The sequence below is a fragment of the Carassius carassius genome, chromosome 1 (genome assembly GCF_963082965.1).
Source record: "Carassius carassius chromosome 1, fCarCar2.1, whole genome shotgun sequence".
Taxonomy (NCBI): Eukaryota; Metazoa; Chordata; class Actinopteri; order Cypriniformes; family Cyprinidae; genus Carassius; species Carassius carassius.
Window position 1 is genome coordinate 28,664,248 of NC_081755.1, and position 13,084 is coordinate 28,677,331.

The 13,084-nt window shown below is 38.5% G+C and overlaps 1 protein-coding gene across 1 annotated transcript; it reads left to right on the top strand.

Moving 5' to 3' along the window:
- Positions 1 to 113: 113 nt before the first annotated feature.
- On the top strand, positions 114 to 12,997 carry LOC132144190 (ATPase family AAA domain-containing protein 5-like). The gene is made up of 24 exons (XM_059554963.1): positions 114 to 253; positions 432 to 471; positions 714 to 787; positions 884 to 2,640; positions 2,723 to 2,801; positions 3,025 to 3,180; positions 3,307 to 3,448; positions 3,583 to 3,661; positions 3,769 to 3,950; positions 4,034 to 4,182; positions 4,386 to 4,539; positions 4,703 to 5,053; positions 5,363 to 5,459; positions 5,585 to 5,667; positions 5,753 to 5,883; positions 5,982 to 6,153; positions 6,242 to 6,418; positions 6,804 to 7,040; positions 7,119 to 7,183; positions 7,283 to 7,463; positions 7,565 to 7,722; positions 8,130 to 8,989; positions 9,147 to 9,305; positions 12,420 to 12,997. The coding sequence occupies exons 3-24, from the start codon at positions 737 to 739 to the stop codon at positions 12,496 to 12,498; spliced, it is 5,499 nt and encodes a 1,832-aa protein (XP_059410946.1). The 5' UTR covers positions 114 to 253; positions 432 to 471; positions 714 to 736; the 3' UTR covers positions 12,499 to 12,997.
- Positions 12,998 to 13,084: the final 87 nt, after the last annotated feature.

Sequence of the window (13,084 nt, forward strand, 5' to 3'; positions counted from 1 at the left end):
TCTTGTGGTATTTTCCAAACGATTGTTTGGTATTTTGAAATCGAACGTGGTTTGAAAAAGCGCTTTTTCCTGTTTCAGAATGTATGACGACACGGGCTGTGATTGGCCGAACCGGCGCGGCGAAAGACCTCCATGATATTTGGCGCCATTTGTCGAAAACAATCCAACTTCGCCAAAACCTACATTATTAGGGAATATGGGCTCTCCATTTTAGATTCAAATCATCTTCTAATTTTACAGACTTCATTTCCACGTAAACTGGGTTTGGGGGGCAGTTATTATCACATGTTATGTTTGTTTGTTTGTTTATTTTTTTCCGGTTTTGGAATGTATATCGTTTTTTTGGGAAATGTGTAGATAGGCTTTGTGTTTAACGGTAATTCGCTACTGTACGTTACTCATAGTTTTTGCACCGTACACTGTATATTTAGAGTATGTATCAACGTATCCACCAAGGAAGGAAAATAACCGGTGAGTGCCTGAAATGGTTATGATTCTTCTACAAACACATAACGTTAGTTGACAGGTAAACATTTAATAAATGCGATTATGGAGCCGTCATTCGCTCAAACTTTAACTGTTACTGTTATATAAAATGTACACGTTGTAAATATGTTTAAATAAGCTTTGGATGTGAGGAATGTAGCTTTGTTGTGTGTGCTTCTGTCTAAACTTGTTTAAAATCCTTGGTTTTGTCTGTTAAATCTATACAGATCTATAGTTTGGGTGTGAAACGATGGCTGGGGCCGTGGCTATGGCGGCTGTCATAGAGGATTTTGATGGTCAGGTATGTGTCACAAAAAAGTACTGATTTTCTATTTAAAAAAACAAACAAAGTATACATTGATTTTCAGCTGTTTACGTTATTTCTCTGTTTCTCCAGCCATGTAAGAAGTTGAGAAAGGATGGTGATGCACCAGCTGTCAAAACTATTACTAACTACTTTATGCCCAAGCCGGTGGAGAAACCGTTCTCACCACCAAAGTCTAACAACATTATGGACTACTTTAAGAGGACCTCGCCTGCACAAGAAATAAAAAGCTGCTCTCTAGTAGCTAAAGAAAACTCCTTGCAACCTTCAGAGCAAGCAAGTCATGAAATCCCTGTGAAATCTATAAGAGGACAGGGGCAGAAGCGAACCAGGAAGGCCAAAGAGAACAAGAAGTCCAAAGAGAAGGCTGCACAGGTGGTCACAGACGATGTTGTCTTGATAGAAAGTCCCAGTGAATCATCTGTAAAGGAAAGCAATACTGCCGTCCTTCCAGCTCAAACCTGTCACGATGCCTCCTCTGATAAAGAATCTGACATGAGGAAAAATGCCACAGAGGCTGATCCAGATGTCTTGTTTATTAAGAATTCTGCAGAAAGTTCTGAGAAAAAACCCTCATTAAACCAAAGCAGGAGGAAAGACTGTCCAAACAGAAAATCTGCTCTGAGGAGTAACCGGAAGGCAAAAGATGGCTGTGAAGATACTGAGGAATGTGATGCTGATGCACAAGAGCCTGTATGTGAGACTAAATTGGAGGGAAGTGCAGAAGAGAAAAGTAGCACTGTCACAATCTCATTCAAAGACTTTGTGCAGAATCAAAGTCAAGAATGGGAAGAGAGCGATGTGATTCCTAAGACTGACACTGCTGGCACATCAAGTGAAGGCAACCTCTGCAGTGGTCAGAGGGATTCTGCAGTCGGTCCTCTACACGTGTCACCCCGAACTCTCACGATTCAAGCTGAGGTGCATCCCATTTCCCCTGATCATCTCGAGTCTCTCAAAGTTGCCAAGGAGTTAAAAGTCGCATCTATTTTTAGTAGAAATAAAAAAAGTCAGTCAAAAGAGGACAAGAGTTTGTCTGATCCTGTTCCGGAGATTAAACCGGATGTGTTGCCTGACCTCAAAAGGAAGTCTAACGTTGTTCTTCTTGAGGAAGATCTGGAACTTGATGTGGTGGAGTCCAGCCCCATTCCTAAAAGCACTGAGGTGGAGAGAAAGCAGTTTATGAGTGCCTTTAAACAGCCGAGTCTTGATGGTTTTAAAAACAAAACCAACAAGGTTCAGAGCAAGCAGAACCAGGTTCAAGAGAAAGTCTCGGAGGCAGCAGACAATCAACATGACAAATCTCTTGAGAGCAAAACTGAAGAAAAATCTTTTGAGAGCAAAACTGAAGAAAAATCTCTTGAGAGCAAAACTGAAGAAAAATCTCTTGAGAGCAAAACTGAAGTGACCAGCTCGGAGCAGCACAAAGAGCAGAAAAGCTGTCCAGGTGACAAAAAGAAGCGAGTTAGGAAATCTGGGAAGAAGGGGCAAGCTAAGAAAGCTGAAGATGCACAAGCTGCAACTCTGAAACCTGAAGAACCTCCAGCAGAAGTCGACAAAGACATTAGCCCAGCTGATAATGACAACAGTGAAAAGGCTGTCAGAGAGCTGAGGAGGTCGACCAGAGAGCTTTCACGTAGACAGTCAGCTGCTGTGCTCAATACTGCACCACAGAAGAAAGAGAGGCAAGAGGACTCAAAGAAAGATGATGACAACCAAAATACACCCTCTCCCTCTCTGGCCTCTACCCCAAAAGCTCAAAGACCCAAAAGAGGCATGTATAGATCTGAAATGCTCTGCCCACCAGACATGAAAGGCAGCCCTATCAGGTGAATTTAACTTTTTAATTTCCTACTTTAATTGTTTTTTGTGAAGTATATGAGACAGTAATTCAAACATTTTATTCAACAGAATGAGAATCACCAGGGTATTTCCATCCTCTGCTACAAAAGCTGGTGATTTTGAAATATCAAGTCCTCTCTCAATACAGGTACCTAACATTTATGGTTTATGAATGTTATAAAAAATAATGCTATTGCTATGGAATTTAACAGCTCTTAAAAATAATTGTTTATATAAGTGTTTTTATGTAATTATTTTATTTAAAAAATCTGTTATCTACATGAAATATTTCTATTTTATTAATAAAAACAATTGTTATCAGTAGTTGTTTTAAGACTGAAGATAACTCACAAAAGCTCTTTTTTTGTTAGGAATTAAATGCAGCGAAAAAAAGAAAACAGGCTAGAAAGCTGGTGCAGAAAGCCAAAACTCTTCAGCAAAGTAAAAAGGACACTATTAAAGATAAAGATACTGTACGACGCTCTACAAGAAGCAAAGAGTCCGTCGTAAATTACTGTGAAGATGAGGTAAGATAGTGGGTTTAAATTTGTGTAAATGTTTTCTGCTTACAGGAACTGCTGCTAAAATTACTCAAATTCTTTATAAGTCAAGTTATTTTAGTTTTTAGAATTTATATAATTTCTTCTTTTTAGGATTCTGTAGTGTTTTTGGAGGAAAGCAAAAGCACTCTAGTCACCTCACAGGAAAATGAAAAAAGCCAGAAGAAGCTTCGTAGTTTGAATGAAGTTTTGGGGAAAAATACATCTCAGAATAAAACATCTAAGACTCCTGCAGGTACGGTACTGACACAAATGGTTAAAATGAAGTCAGCACCTTAATATTATTTTTATTAATTAATTCTAATTTTGTGCCAACTTGGAAATCAAAGTAATTAAAAAGCGGGTTGATGTCTATTTAAATTTTTTCAGCTTCTAAAGTGGCTCCTCTGTTCGGTGAGAAAAAAGCTCAGACACTGTCGGCTGTCATCTCCATTTTTGACGACAGCAGGTATTACACCAGTAATAACAGACAATAGTTGAATTGGCAAATGGTCTTCATTTCGTTTATTGTTAAATTCTAATAAAAGCCTGTACCCCCAAACTCAACGCTTTCAGTCGAGAGGCATCAGAGAACTCGCAAGATGATGAAAAGTTCAGAGCAAAGAGAGAGTTTCTGAAGAGTGGCCTTCCGGAGTCCTTCAAAAAGCAGATCGCAAGGACAGCAGCCAGCCGAGAGGCTTACAGCCAGGCCTGTGCTTCCTTCCAGACGGTGGTTCATGTCCAGCAGAGGGCTGCAGGTCAGCTGACAGGTGTTCTCTAGAGTGTGTTCTCAAAGGGTGTGTGTATTTAAGACTAATGTGCTCCTTTCTTTCCATGTCAGATTGTTCTGTTTGGAATCTCCAGTGGCCCACAGATCCCTTCCTGAGTTGTTTGAAGGAGTCCTGTAATTTACCATCTGTACCTCTGATTTCTTTGGAGAAGTCTTTAGGTTATGCTACAGTTCCTACGAAGAGAGCCAGTTGCCATCAGGTTTGTAATCTAGGATTTATGTGTTTTGCTCTATATTTTTATCCAATATTATAGTATTTGTTAACATTACCATACAAAAGTTTGGGATCAGTAATATATATATATATATATATATATATATATATATATATATATATATATAATTTTTTATTTTATTTTATTTTTTTTCTGAATGAAATTAATACTTTTTTTTTATTATTTAGATGTCCTGTTGCCGAAGATCTGAGTTATCTGAGCCAATCAGGCTGCATCTTTTGGAGGAGATGAGAATCTCCAATCCCTCCTTCACTCATCAGCGCTTTTTTAGACGGTTTGTTAAGAGACGTGAGGACTACATCCTCCAGGCCTCTGCCTCAGGTGACTGAAAAAGACAATTAAATCTTTTTTTTTTGCTTTTTTTTTTTTTTTGCTTACAGTAAGATATTATTCTTAGGCAGAAATGTGTTCATAATCAGATGTGTATGCCAGGATAATTGACAAATTGTTTTCATATATCTTTCATTTATATGATTATCTGTAGAACCTGAAGGTGAGTCTAAGGTGTCCTGCCCTTCTGGATCATCGGATGGCATTGGAAGGAAACGGAAGCGTGTGGATGAAGGAGAGATGACAGGCAAAGTGGGTAAAAAACCAAAGTCCAATCACACAGAAGGGGATGTTATAATGATTGAAGAAAGTCCACCGTCAGGAGGTCAGGCAGCACAGAATGTCTCCGACACAGTGCCGTCTGGCAGAAGACGAAGAGGTCGATCACTAAAGCAAAAGCAGAAAGAAGAGCCCAAGCCAGCAAAGTCAGTCTCACCTGTGGTGAACCAGAATGATGCTGTCATTATAGTGGATTCCCCTGTCGCAGAAAATTCAAGCACAGAAGGTGATAATTAAATAAGTTTTAAGACTATCTTTTTTCTGCCCTGAAAAGTTATTTTCATCTAAAAGACTCCTTATGAAAATTAGTAACTTTACAGTATTTCATGAGCATTAGTTGTACAGCAAACATGAATTAACAGTGAACAAGAGTATAAAAGTTGAGGAGAATAAGATAAAGGAAATTACAGTAAAATCTTTTATTACAAAGTATTATTTAAATATAATATTACAATCTGTTTGCACGGTTTTTCTTTCTTCTTCTTTTTTTTTTTCTTCTTTTTTTTTTTGTGGTGGTTTGTGTTTTCATTTGGAGATGGAGTGAAAGAGGATTTGCTCTGGACAGAGAAGTATCAGCCGCAGCACTCCAGTGAAGTGATCGGGAATATGGAGTCAGTCCGGAGGCTACACAGGTTACTATGCTGTCTAGTTTAAACTAAGATGGTGAAAGATCCCATTCACTTTTTTAACATGTCAGTAATTAATATTCTTTTTTTTTTTTTTTTTCTTAATATTTCACTTTTTTCGTTACTGTTAGCTGGCTGAAAGAGTGGAAATTGAGAGCTGACCGGGAAGAAAAGAGGAAACAGCAGGAGAAGAAGGAAGATGAGGACAGTAATGGTATGTAAAGATGCTAAAAGGCACAGTACTAGCTGTTTTGCTTGCCATATTTAAAAATCATTGTCTCAACGTTATTCCTATCCAGACTCCTGGCTCGTAGGTGAAGGCCTGGATGAGACCGAAGATCATTTGTGTAACACGCTTCTCATCACTGGACCCACTGGAGTGGGCAAGACTGCTGCAGTCTATGCCTGTGCACAAGAACTCGGATTCAAGGTGTGGTTCACTTTTCAATTTTCTGTACTATTTTGGAATTGTCTGTTATTCAAAATAGTAAAGTATTTCTACAGACCTTGTTGGTTTTCTCTCTCAAGGTATTTGAGGTGAACTCCTCGTCTCAAAGGAGTGGTCGTCAGATCTTATCCCAGCTGAAAGAAGCCACTCAGTCCCACCAGGTGGACATCCAGGGTGTCAACGCTCAGAAACCATCCTACTTCAGCAATTATAGCAACAACAGCACCACCACCAAACCCGGCAACTCTCCCAGTATGAATGTTTCCTTCCTCTGTGATAACAATACAAAATATGCTGTGCATGCGTTTTTGCTTGTTCTCAGTGTACCTTCCAATTACAGGGAAGTTGAATTCCCCCAGAAGGGTTGTGTCATCGCCCAGGAAGCCTCCTCAGTCCCCTCGAAGTGTTTCATCCAGAAGAGGAGGCTTGACTCCGACATCTTTGGCCAATTTCTTCAAAGCAGGTGGAAGGCCCCCTGGCAAAGAAGCAAACAGTCAAGACAAGAAAACACAACCTGGTAATAATTCAGAATCTAGTAATCAAAGTCAAGTGATGCCAAATATTTAATTGATATTGACATTTATAGTGAGCCATATTTACAAGTTGTGTTTTTTTTGCTTCATGTCTGAGGCCTTTACGTGGCATTGCTTGTTTTCCTCTACAAGCTAATTTAGTGCTCAAGCAACATTTCCAATTATTATCAAGGTTCAAAACAGTTGTGCTGCTTAATATTTTGTGGGAACTGGTAGTTTTTTTCCCTGTATCCAATTATGAATATAAGTTCAAAAGAATGGCTGTTAATGTGATTTTTTTTTATTTTATTTTTTTTATTTTTTTTTTTAGGAAAGTGTTTTCAAATTCATGTTTGAGACCTTTATATGGCATTTCTTGTTTTCTTTTAGTCTTAAAAGCTTGTTCCAAAAAGTCTGCCAAAGGAAAAGAGGCTGACGGCAAAGAGTGCCCCGGGGAAACATCAGCAGGCACCAAGATCTCCACTGAAGACCAGGACAAGAGGACGGCCACATCCCTCATCTTATTTGAGGAGGTGGATATCATTTTTGATGATGACACTGGATTTCTGGCTGCAATAAAACACTTCATGACTACAACAAAGAGACCAGTTATTCTAACAACCAGTGGTGAGTAAATTTGTCAGGTAACAAAAAGTTACAGTTTGTGATAAGTGAATAAGTCATCATGGGACTTGTTTTGTGCAGATCCAGTCTTTGGTGCTACATTTGATGGATACCTTGAGGAAATCCATTTCAAATCTCCTTCAGTGGTAAATCCACTTAATTTCTTTTCTTCTTTGCCAAAAAAAAAAAAAAAAAATCTTGTGTTTTGTCTTGTTTGTGATTGTGGATATGTTTGACTTTTCCAGGTGGATGTGTCTAGTTACCTCCAGCTGCTGTGTCTAGCTGAAAACATGAGAACTGACAGTAAGGATCTGTCCTGTCTGCTGGACTGGAACAGGTGTGATATTCGTCAAAGCCTCTTGCACTTGCAGTTTTGGGCCTGCAGTGGAGGTGGACAGCAGGTGCATCGGCCTTTGCCTTCCTCAGGTAAAGATATAATTGACTCTGAAAAAGTACACTAAGAACTCTTGGTTGTATGTCCTAATATGTGAATATTCTCATCAAAAACGACTTGTTTCACTCTGTAGTGCTCAAAGGGGACGTCAAGAGTGACATTCACCGTCGGTCTGTCAAAGCTCAGGATATAAATGAGGATGAAATACCACCCTGCCACGCTGCATGCACTGAGAGTTTGCTTGGGATCCGAAATATGCAAACAGAAAATCTTGCAGATTTGCTGCTTAAGGTGATTGTTTATCTCCCTAATGTAAAAAACACTGTTTTTTTAAAGCTATTAATAGTTTTATTCAGCAAGGATTCATTAAATCAAAAGTGACCGTAAAGATTTCTGTTTAAATTAAATAAATAGAAGCTGTTGTTTTGAATTTTAGAACATCAAAGAATTCTGGGGAAGAAAATATGAGAAGAGGTGGAAATCAACACCTTTTATTTATCTGTTTGTGTGAGCAATATTTAGTTTAAATGAAAATAAAAACTAAAAAATATTTTTTTTTAAATGTAAATTTTCATATTTGCTAAACCTGATAAAAGTGTTAAGTTCTTAGTGTTTTAAAGATTAAGTGCAGATGATTGCTAGGGTAATCCACATGTATATCTGATGTATGACCTGATCAATCTATTCCTATCCTACAGCATGAGTCTTCAGTAATAGACAGCGTTAGGTGCTGGGATCTTCTCTCAGAGGTCCATAGAAGGGGAGTGGATCTTCTCTACTCCAATATGGAGAGTTTGCTTCCTCTGCCAACTCGTCTTTTACCACAGTCTACACTCAAATCACAACCAACACCAAACCCACAGTCCCATCCTGAGCAAGTACCTCTGACTGTGTGGTTGGAAGTTTTGGAAGAGCCCTCTGATGAGGGTAGTCCCCTTAAAGTGTCCTCTAGAATGAGGGGGCGGAAGAAGGTGGGCATTGGCAATAAAGATGTTTTCCAGTCTGATTCAGAGTCAGGGGATGACTTCCTCTCACTAACAAAAACAAGCCGAGATCCTGCTCAAAGCACTAATGAAGATCCAGCCGATGTGTCTGTGAATGTGTCCGAAGCTGTGCCAGTAAAATCAAGGCGTATTGTGTTAACCGAAGCTGAAAGGAAGAAGAGCAAACCAGTGATGCAGTGCCTAAGCAGTTTAGCAGAGTATATGGACCACATGTCCTTTCTGGACTCCTCACTTCACTACCAGCCGCTGCAAACAGAGGGTTCCTGCAGACCACAAGTCTTCGGCTGGACTGGTGCACAGGTCAAAAGTGGGATGACCGATGACATTCGGTTAGAGTGTGCCAGCCGAGTAAATGGTGTTAATGTCAATGAAATCCATGCTGCATTGGGGCACTTGAGTTTAAGGAAGTGCAAGGCTGAAGTCTCCCAAGCCTGGGACAGAGCACAGCAACTGGAGGAGGAGATCAGAAGAGAGGCAGAGGAGGAGCTCACCCTCCCTGTGGCTCCACACAAAGATGGGTTCAGCCTCACTCAGACTATACCTTGTGACCCGAGGTGAGAATTTAGCTCATTTAGTTTTTTGTTTGTATTTATACTTCTAATAATCCAAGACTGGGTCATGTAGCTTTATAGTGTCTCTTTGTCCTGTGAGGCCATTTATACACATACCGTTAGATAAAAAGTAAACTCGTGCTGATTTTGTTTTGTGTAGGGTGATGGAGAGGAGAAGTGAGGTGATGAAGTCGGTGCTCTCCTCCAGATCAACTGGGATGCTTGGAAACCAGGCAGCAGCGGCTCTGGACTACCTCCCCTCTCTGCGTACCATCTGTAGGTCAGAGAAACTGAAGGAGCAGGGAAAGATCAAACGCAGGTGAGAGTTTAGCAGACACATTCATAGCCTGTCTGCAGTGCACTTGTTTAGTTACAGTTAGCACAATCCTGATTTATTGTCATCATTTGCTTCCACTAGGTGGTGCACCAGTGATAGGTCTAGACTACCTTTCTATATTAATGTATTAATATGTATTAGGAATGCACCAGATTTTTGGTAACCAAAATTATTCAGCTGAAAATGGCAAAGAACAAGTGAAAAGACTTATATAGACATTGTTGTAATGAACAATGAAATTTTTGTTGACGTGATCGAATAACAACCTTACAGTGAGAGATGCACACTCTTCATAATGCAGCAAACAAACAGCAATGTGGAGGCATTTAACACTTTCAGAGAAAGATGCAAAACTCGTTACAAACACCGACAGTGAGATACTGTCTTAAATTGTGTTTTGTTGGTACTGTGTATATATCTACTTGAGTATTCAAATGTTAAGTGTTAAGTATTTTTAAATTTGTTGTTTTGTAGTTGATTTATTTCTTTGAAAAGCAAGACAAAGCCATAAAAGTAACATTTGTATGATTTAATTTATGCAATGCTGAAAAAAATTGGCAAAATACATGCAAAAATACAAAATGCAAAAAACTGAACAGCAAATTGCTGAATCATTTGACTTTGAGATATCTTTTGGTTAAAAAAATCTTTTGGTTTTCTGGTGTACTCTCGATTACCTTATGAGCCTGAAATGTTCATAAAAGTTTTAAAAACACAACAGTTTATCTGTAGTGTTCTCGTAACTGCTTGGCGTCTCTTCATGCATAACACACCCTGTTTGGTGAACAGACTCTGTCTTTTGTTACGCTAGCAAAGTGAGATCACTTCCAGTTATTCATAGTTTGAACAGTGACAAGGGAACTCCCTTTGCATAGTAGGCACATTTTTATCGTTAAGACTGCATACACTGTTTACATAAGTTAAATACCTCACATGAAAACATACACTGAACAGAATTATAAACGCAACACTTTTTGTTTCTGCCTCCATTTTTCATGAGCTGAACTCAAAGATCTAAGACTTTTTCTATGTACGCAAAAGGCCTATTCCTCTCAAATATTGTTCACAAATCTAGCCACAAAACAATCAACAACCTGATCAACTCTATGCGAAGGAGATGTGTTGCACTCCCTGAGGCAAATGATGGCCAGCTTAAGGCACACTAAGGCTGGGCGATATGGAGCAAAAAATATATCTCGATATATTTTGCTGTATCTCGATATACGATATATATCTCGATATCATTACAGGAAAAATAACCCCCCTAGAACTACTGCAAAAACAAATATGCCAAATATTACATGTTTAGGGCCCTATGAAACGTTTTATTTTTTCTTCACCATATGTTTTTTTGTGTATGTGTAATTATTTAAATGCATAAAAACAACTTAATTATTATTTAAAAATTCTACACAAATTCTTACAATAGCCTTATGTGAAATGTTTTTTCCCTTCAGAAATTCTGTGTATTTACATTTTTCTGGTTATCAAATGAAGGCATAAAACATTCATTTAATTTATCTATGAATTATTTAAAATTAAGCAAACTTTATTTTTTGGTAAACAAAGGGGATTTACTATTAAAAATAAAACATGGAAGAAATGTTGTGTGATTATTCCTTTAAAAATTGTTCGTTTCTTTTTAATAGTAGTAGTAGTGGGCTATGTACATTCTGCTGAACAATAGTAATAGATTTCTGGCAAATACTTTTATTTTGACGAATCGTTACAGTTCTGTGTATGTGATACTACAGTCTATGATGTGATATATGCCCGCTAGTTTTACTCAAATCAAACGGTCAGATGCTCATGAAGTGACTCTCAGAGCAGTTCTGGAGATGTTCTTCATGTGTTTACGTCCTGATTTAGTGAGATGACAGAAGCTGAAATCACCGCGAGCGTCACGCGCGCTTCCGTGTGTTTAATGAATGAAGACGCGCTTCTGCTCCATTCATTAACACAGACACGCAGGATTCATATTTAAATAGTCCTTTACGGCTTAATATTTGCAGATATTAGTCCATATCGCGATTTGATGTAAGTGCAATGACCTACGTTTGATTAATTCATTCAAAATCTGACAAATTCGGTGCCATTCCGTGTTAAACTGTAAATTCCGTTTTTATGATTCCCTCCACGTTTTCTGCATCGTGGAAATCATTGGGCCATACAGTAGACATCTGCCTGCTGTTCGCCCGATGTCTGAAAACCGAAGTATCTCCATAAAATGGAGCCAGTTGTCCTTTTTTTTTGAGACTTTTTTTTAGACTAGTTCTCTACACGCGAGGGGAGAGGGGACAAAAGCAAGGAGGCGGGGGGCGACGAGCGGGGGCGAGCACAGCACAGAGAAGGCCAACAAGCAAAGTGGCGGAATCAGAATTAAATATAAACAATATATCGATATATACGATATGCCAAAATCCATATCGTGTTTAAAAATATCTCGATATATTTTAAATATCGCGATATCGCCCACCCCTAAGGCACACCTGTGCAATAATCATGCTGTCTAATCAGCATCTTGATATGCCACACCTGTGAGGTGGATGGATTATCTCGGCAAAAGAGAAGTGCTCACTAACACAGATTTAGACAGATTTGTGAACAATATTTGAGAGAAATAGGCCTTTTGTGTACATAGAAAAAGTCTTAGATCTTTGAGTTCAGCTCAATGAAAATGGGGGCATTATATTTTTGCTCTGTGTATGTCAGTAATACTGTCTGGTTCAACACTGTATTTGACACCACACCTTTTCTTTAAACTTGTGTCTTATAAATAGTGTGCTCAGCGCCTGATGCAAGTTTGTTCTTGTTGTTTTTTTTGCTGTGCTGCCAAAGAAGTGTGAAAATGCAACTTGGTCACAGTTCATTGGTCTAAAAAAGAAAGTGGAGGGACAGGATGTGGCTTTTGCAAAGCTCAAATATGATTTGGTCACATTAACCTATGATGTTTTATATATGTCGGCCTTTTGCATTTTGTCACCATGTTTGTTTGTTTTAAATGATCACATTCACTTGCCTTGTATGTGTGCCAAAACTTAGTTCAAAGTTCCACTTTAACATAAAATAATCAGTGTTGTGTGTTTCTCTCCCAAGGTTCTTGCACTATTTGGACGGTATACACTTCACTCTCCCTAAAAGCACGGTGGAGTTCCTGGCTTCCGAGTTCCCTTAAATTACATGCATCTTTAGGCAGCCAATTAATGCATTTGTACAGTAATATATACTCAGAAGGAGCGTGGTTTTATGTTGTTATGTGGACAGCACATATTTGTACTGTTTTAAATTTGTTTCCCATTATGAAGACTTTTTCTTTTTTTTTTGTACTGCCATGCATCTTCCAAAATGTTTTATCAAGTAATAAATTTAGATTTTGCCATTTGCCAGCAAACATGTATTTCTTAAAATATGTATGTACATTGCAAGAGCACTGGTGAACATGGTGCTATTTGAATTTTTGTACAGTTTGTGTATGTTTTTTTTCTTCTAACGCATGCATTTAATCACCTTTACATGATGTGAGAAGTCAAAACTAGCATTGTTTTTTCGTGAAACCCGGAGTCATGACACACACGTTTCACTTCCACATCTTCTAAATTTGATGGTTTTAGTCCACTTGAGTCTGGGAAGATGTACACCTGTAAAACGAGTAAATACAACATTTTGTGTATGCAGTTTCAGTGTGACTGGAGTATATTTACTAGCTTGAAAAAATATGTGGCAAATAATATCAGTCTTGATAATCTCATTGCTTGCTTTGT

Excerpts from the sequence above, each read along its gene's own strand:
- LOC132144190 (XM_059554963.1), top strand. The coding sequence starts at position 737 with ATGGCTGGGGCCGTGGCTATGGCGGCTGTCATAGAGGATTTTGATGGT. Across the intron at positions 2,641-2,722 it reads ATGAAAGGCAGCCCTATCAG|AATGAGAATCACCAGGGTAT; the intron begins GTGAATTTAACT and ends TTTATTCAACAG. Across the intron at positions 3,181-3,306 it reads TAAATTACTGTGAAGATGAG|GATTCTGTAGTGTTTTTGGA; the intron begins GTAAGATAGTGG and ends TCTTCTTTTTAG.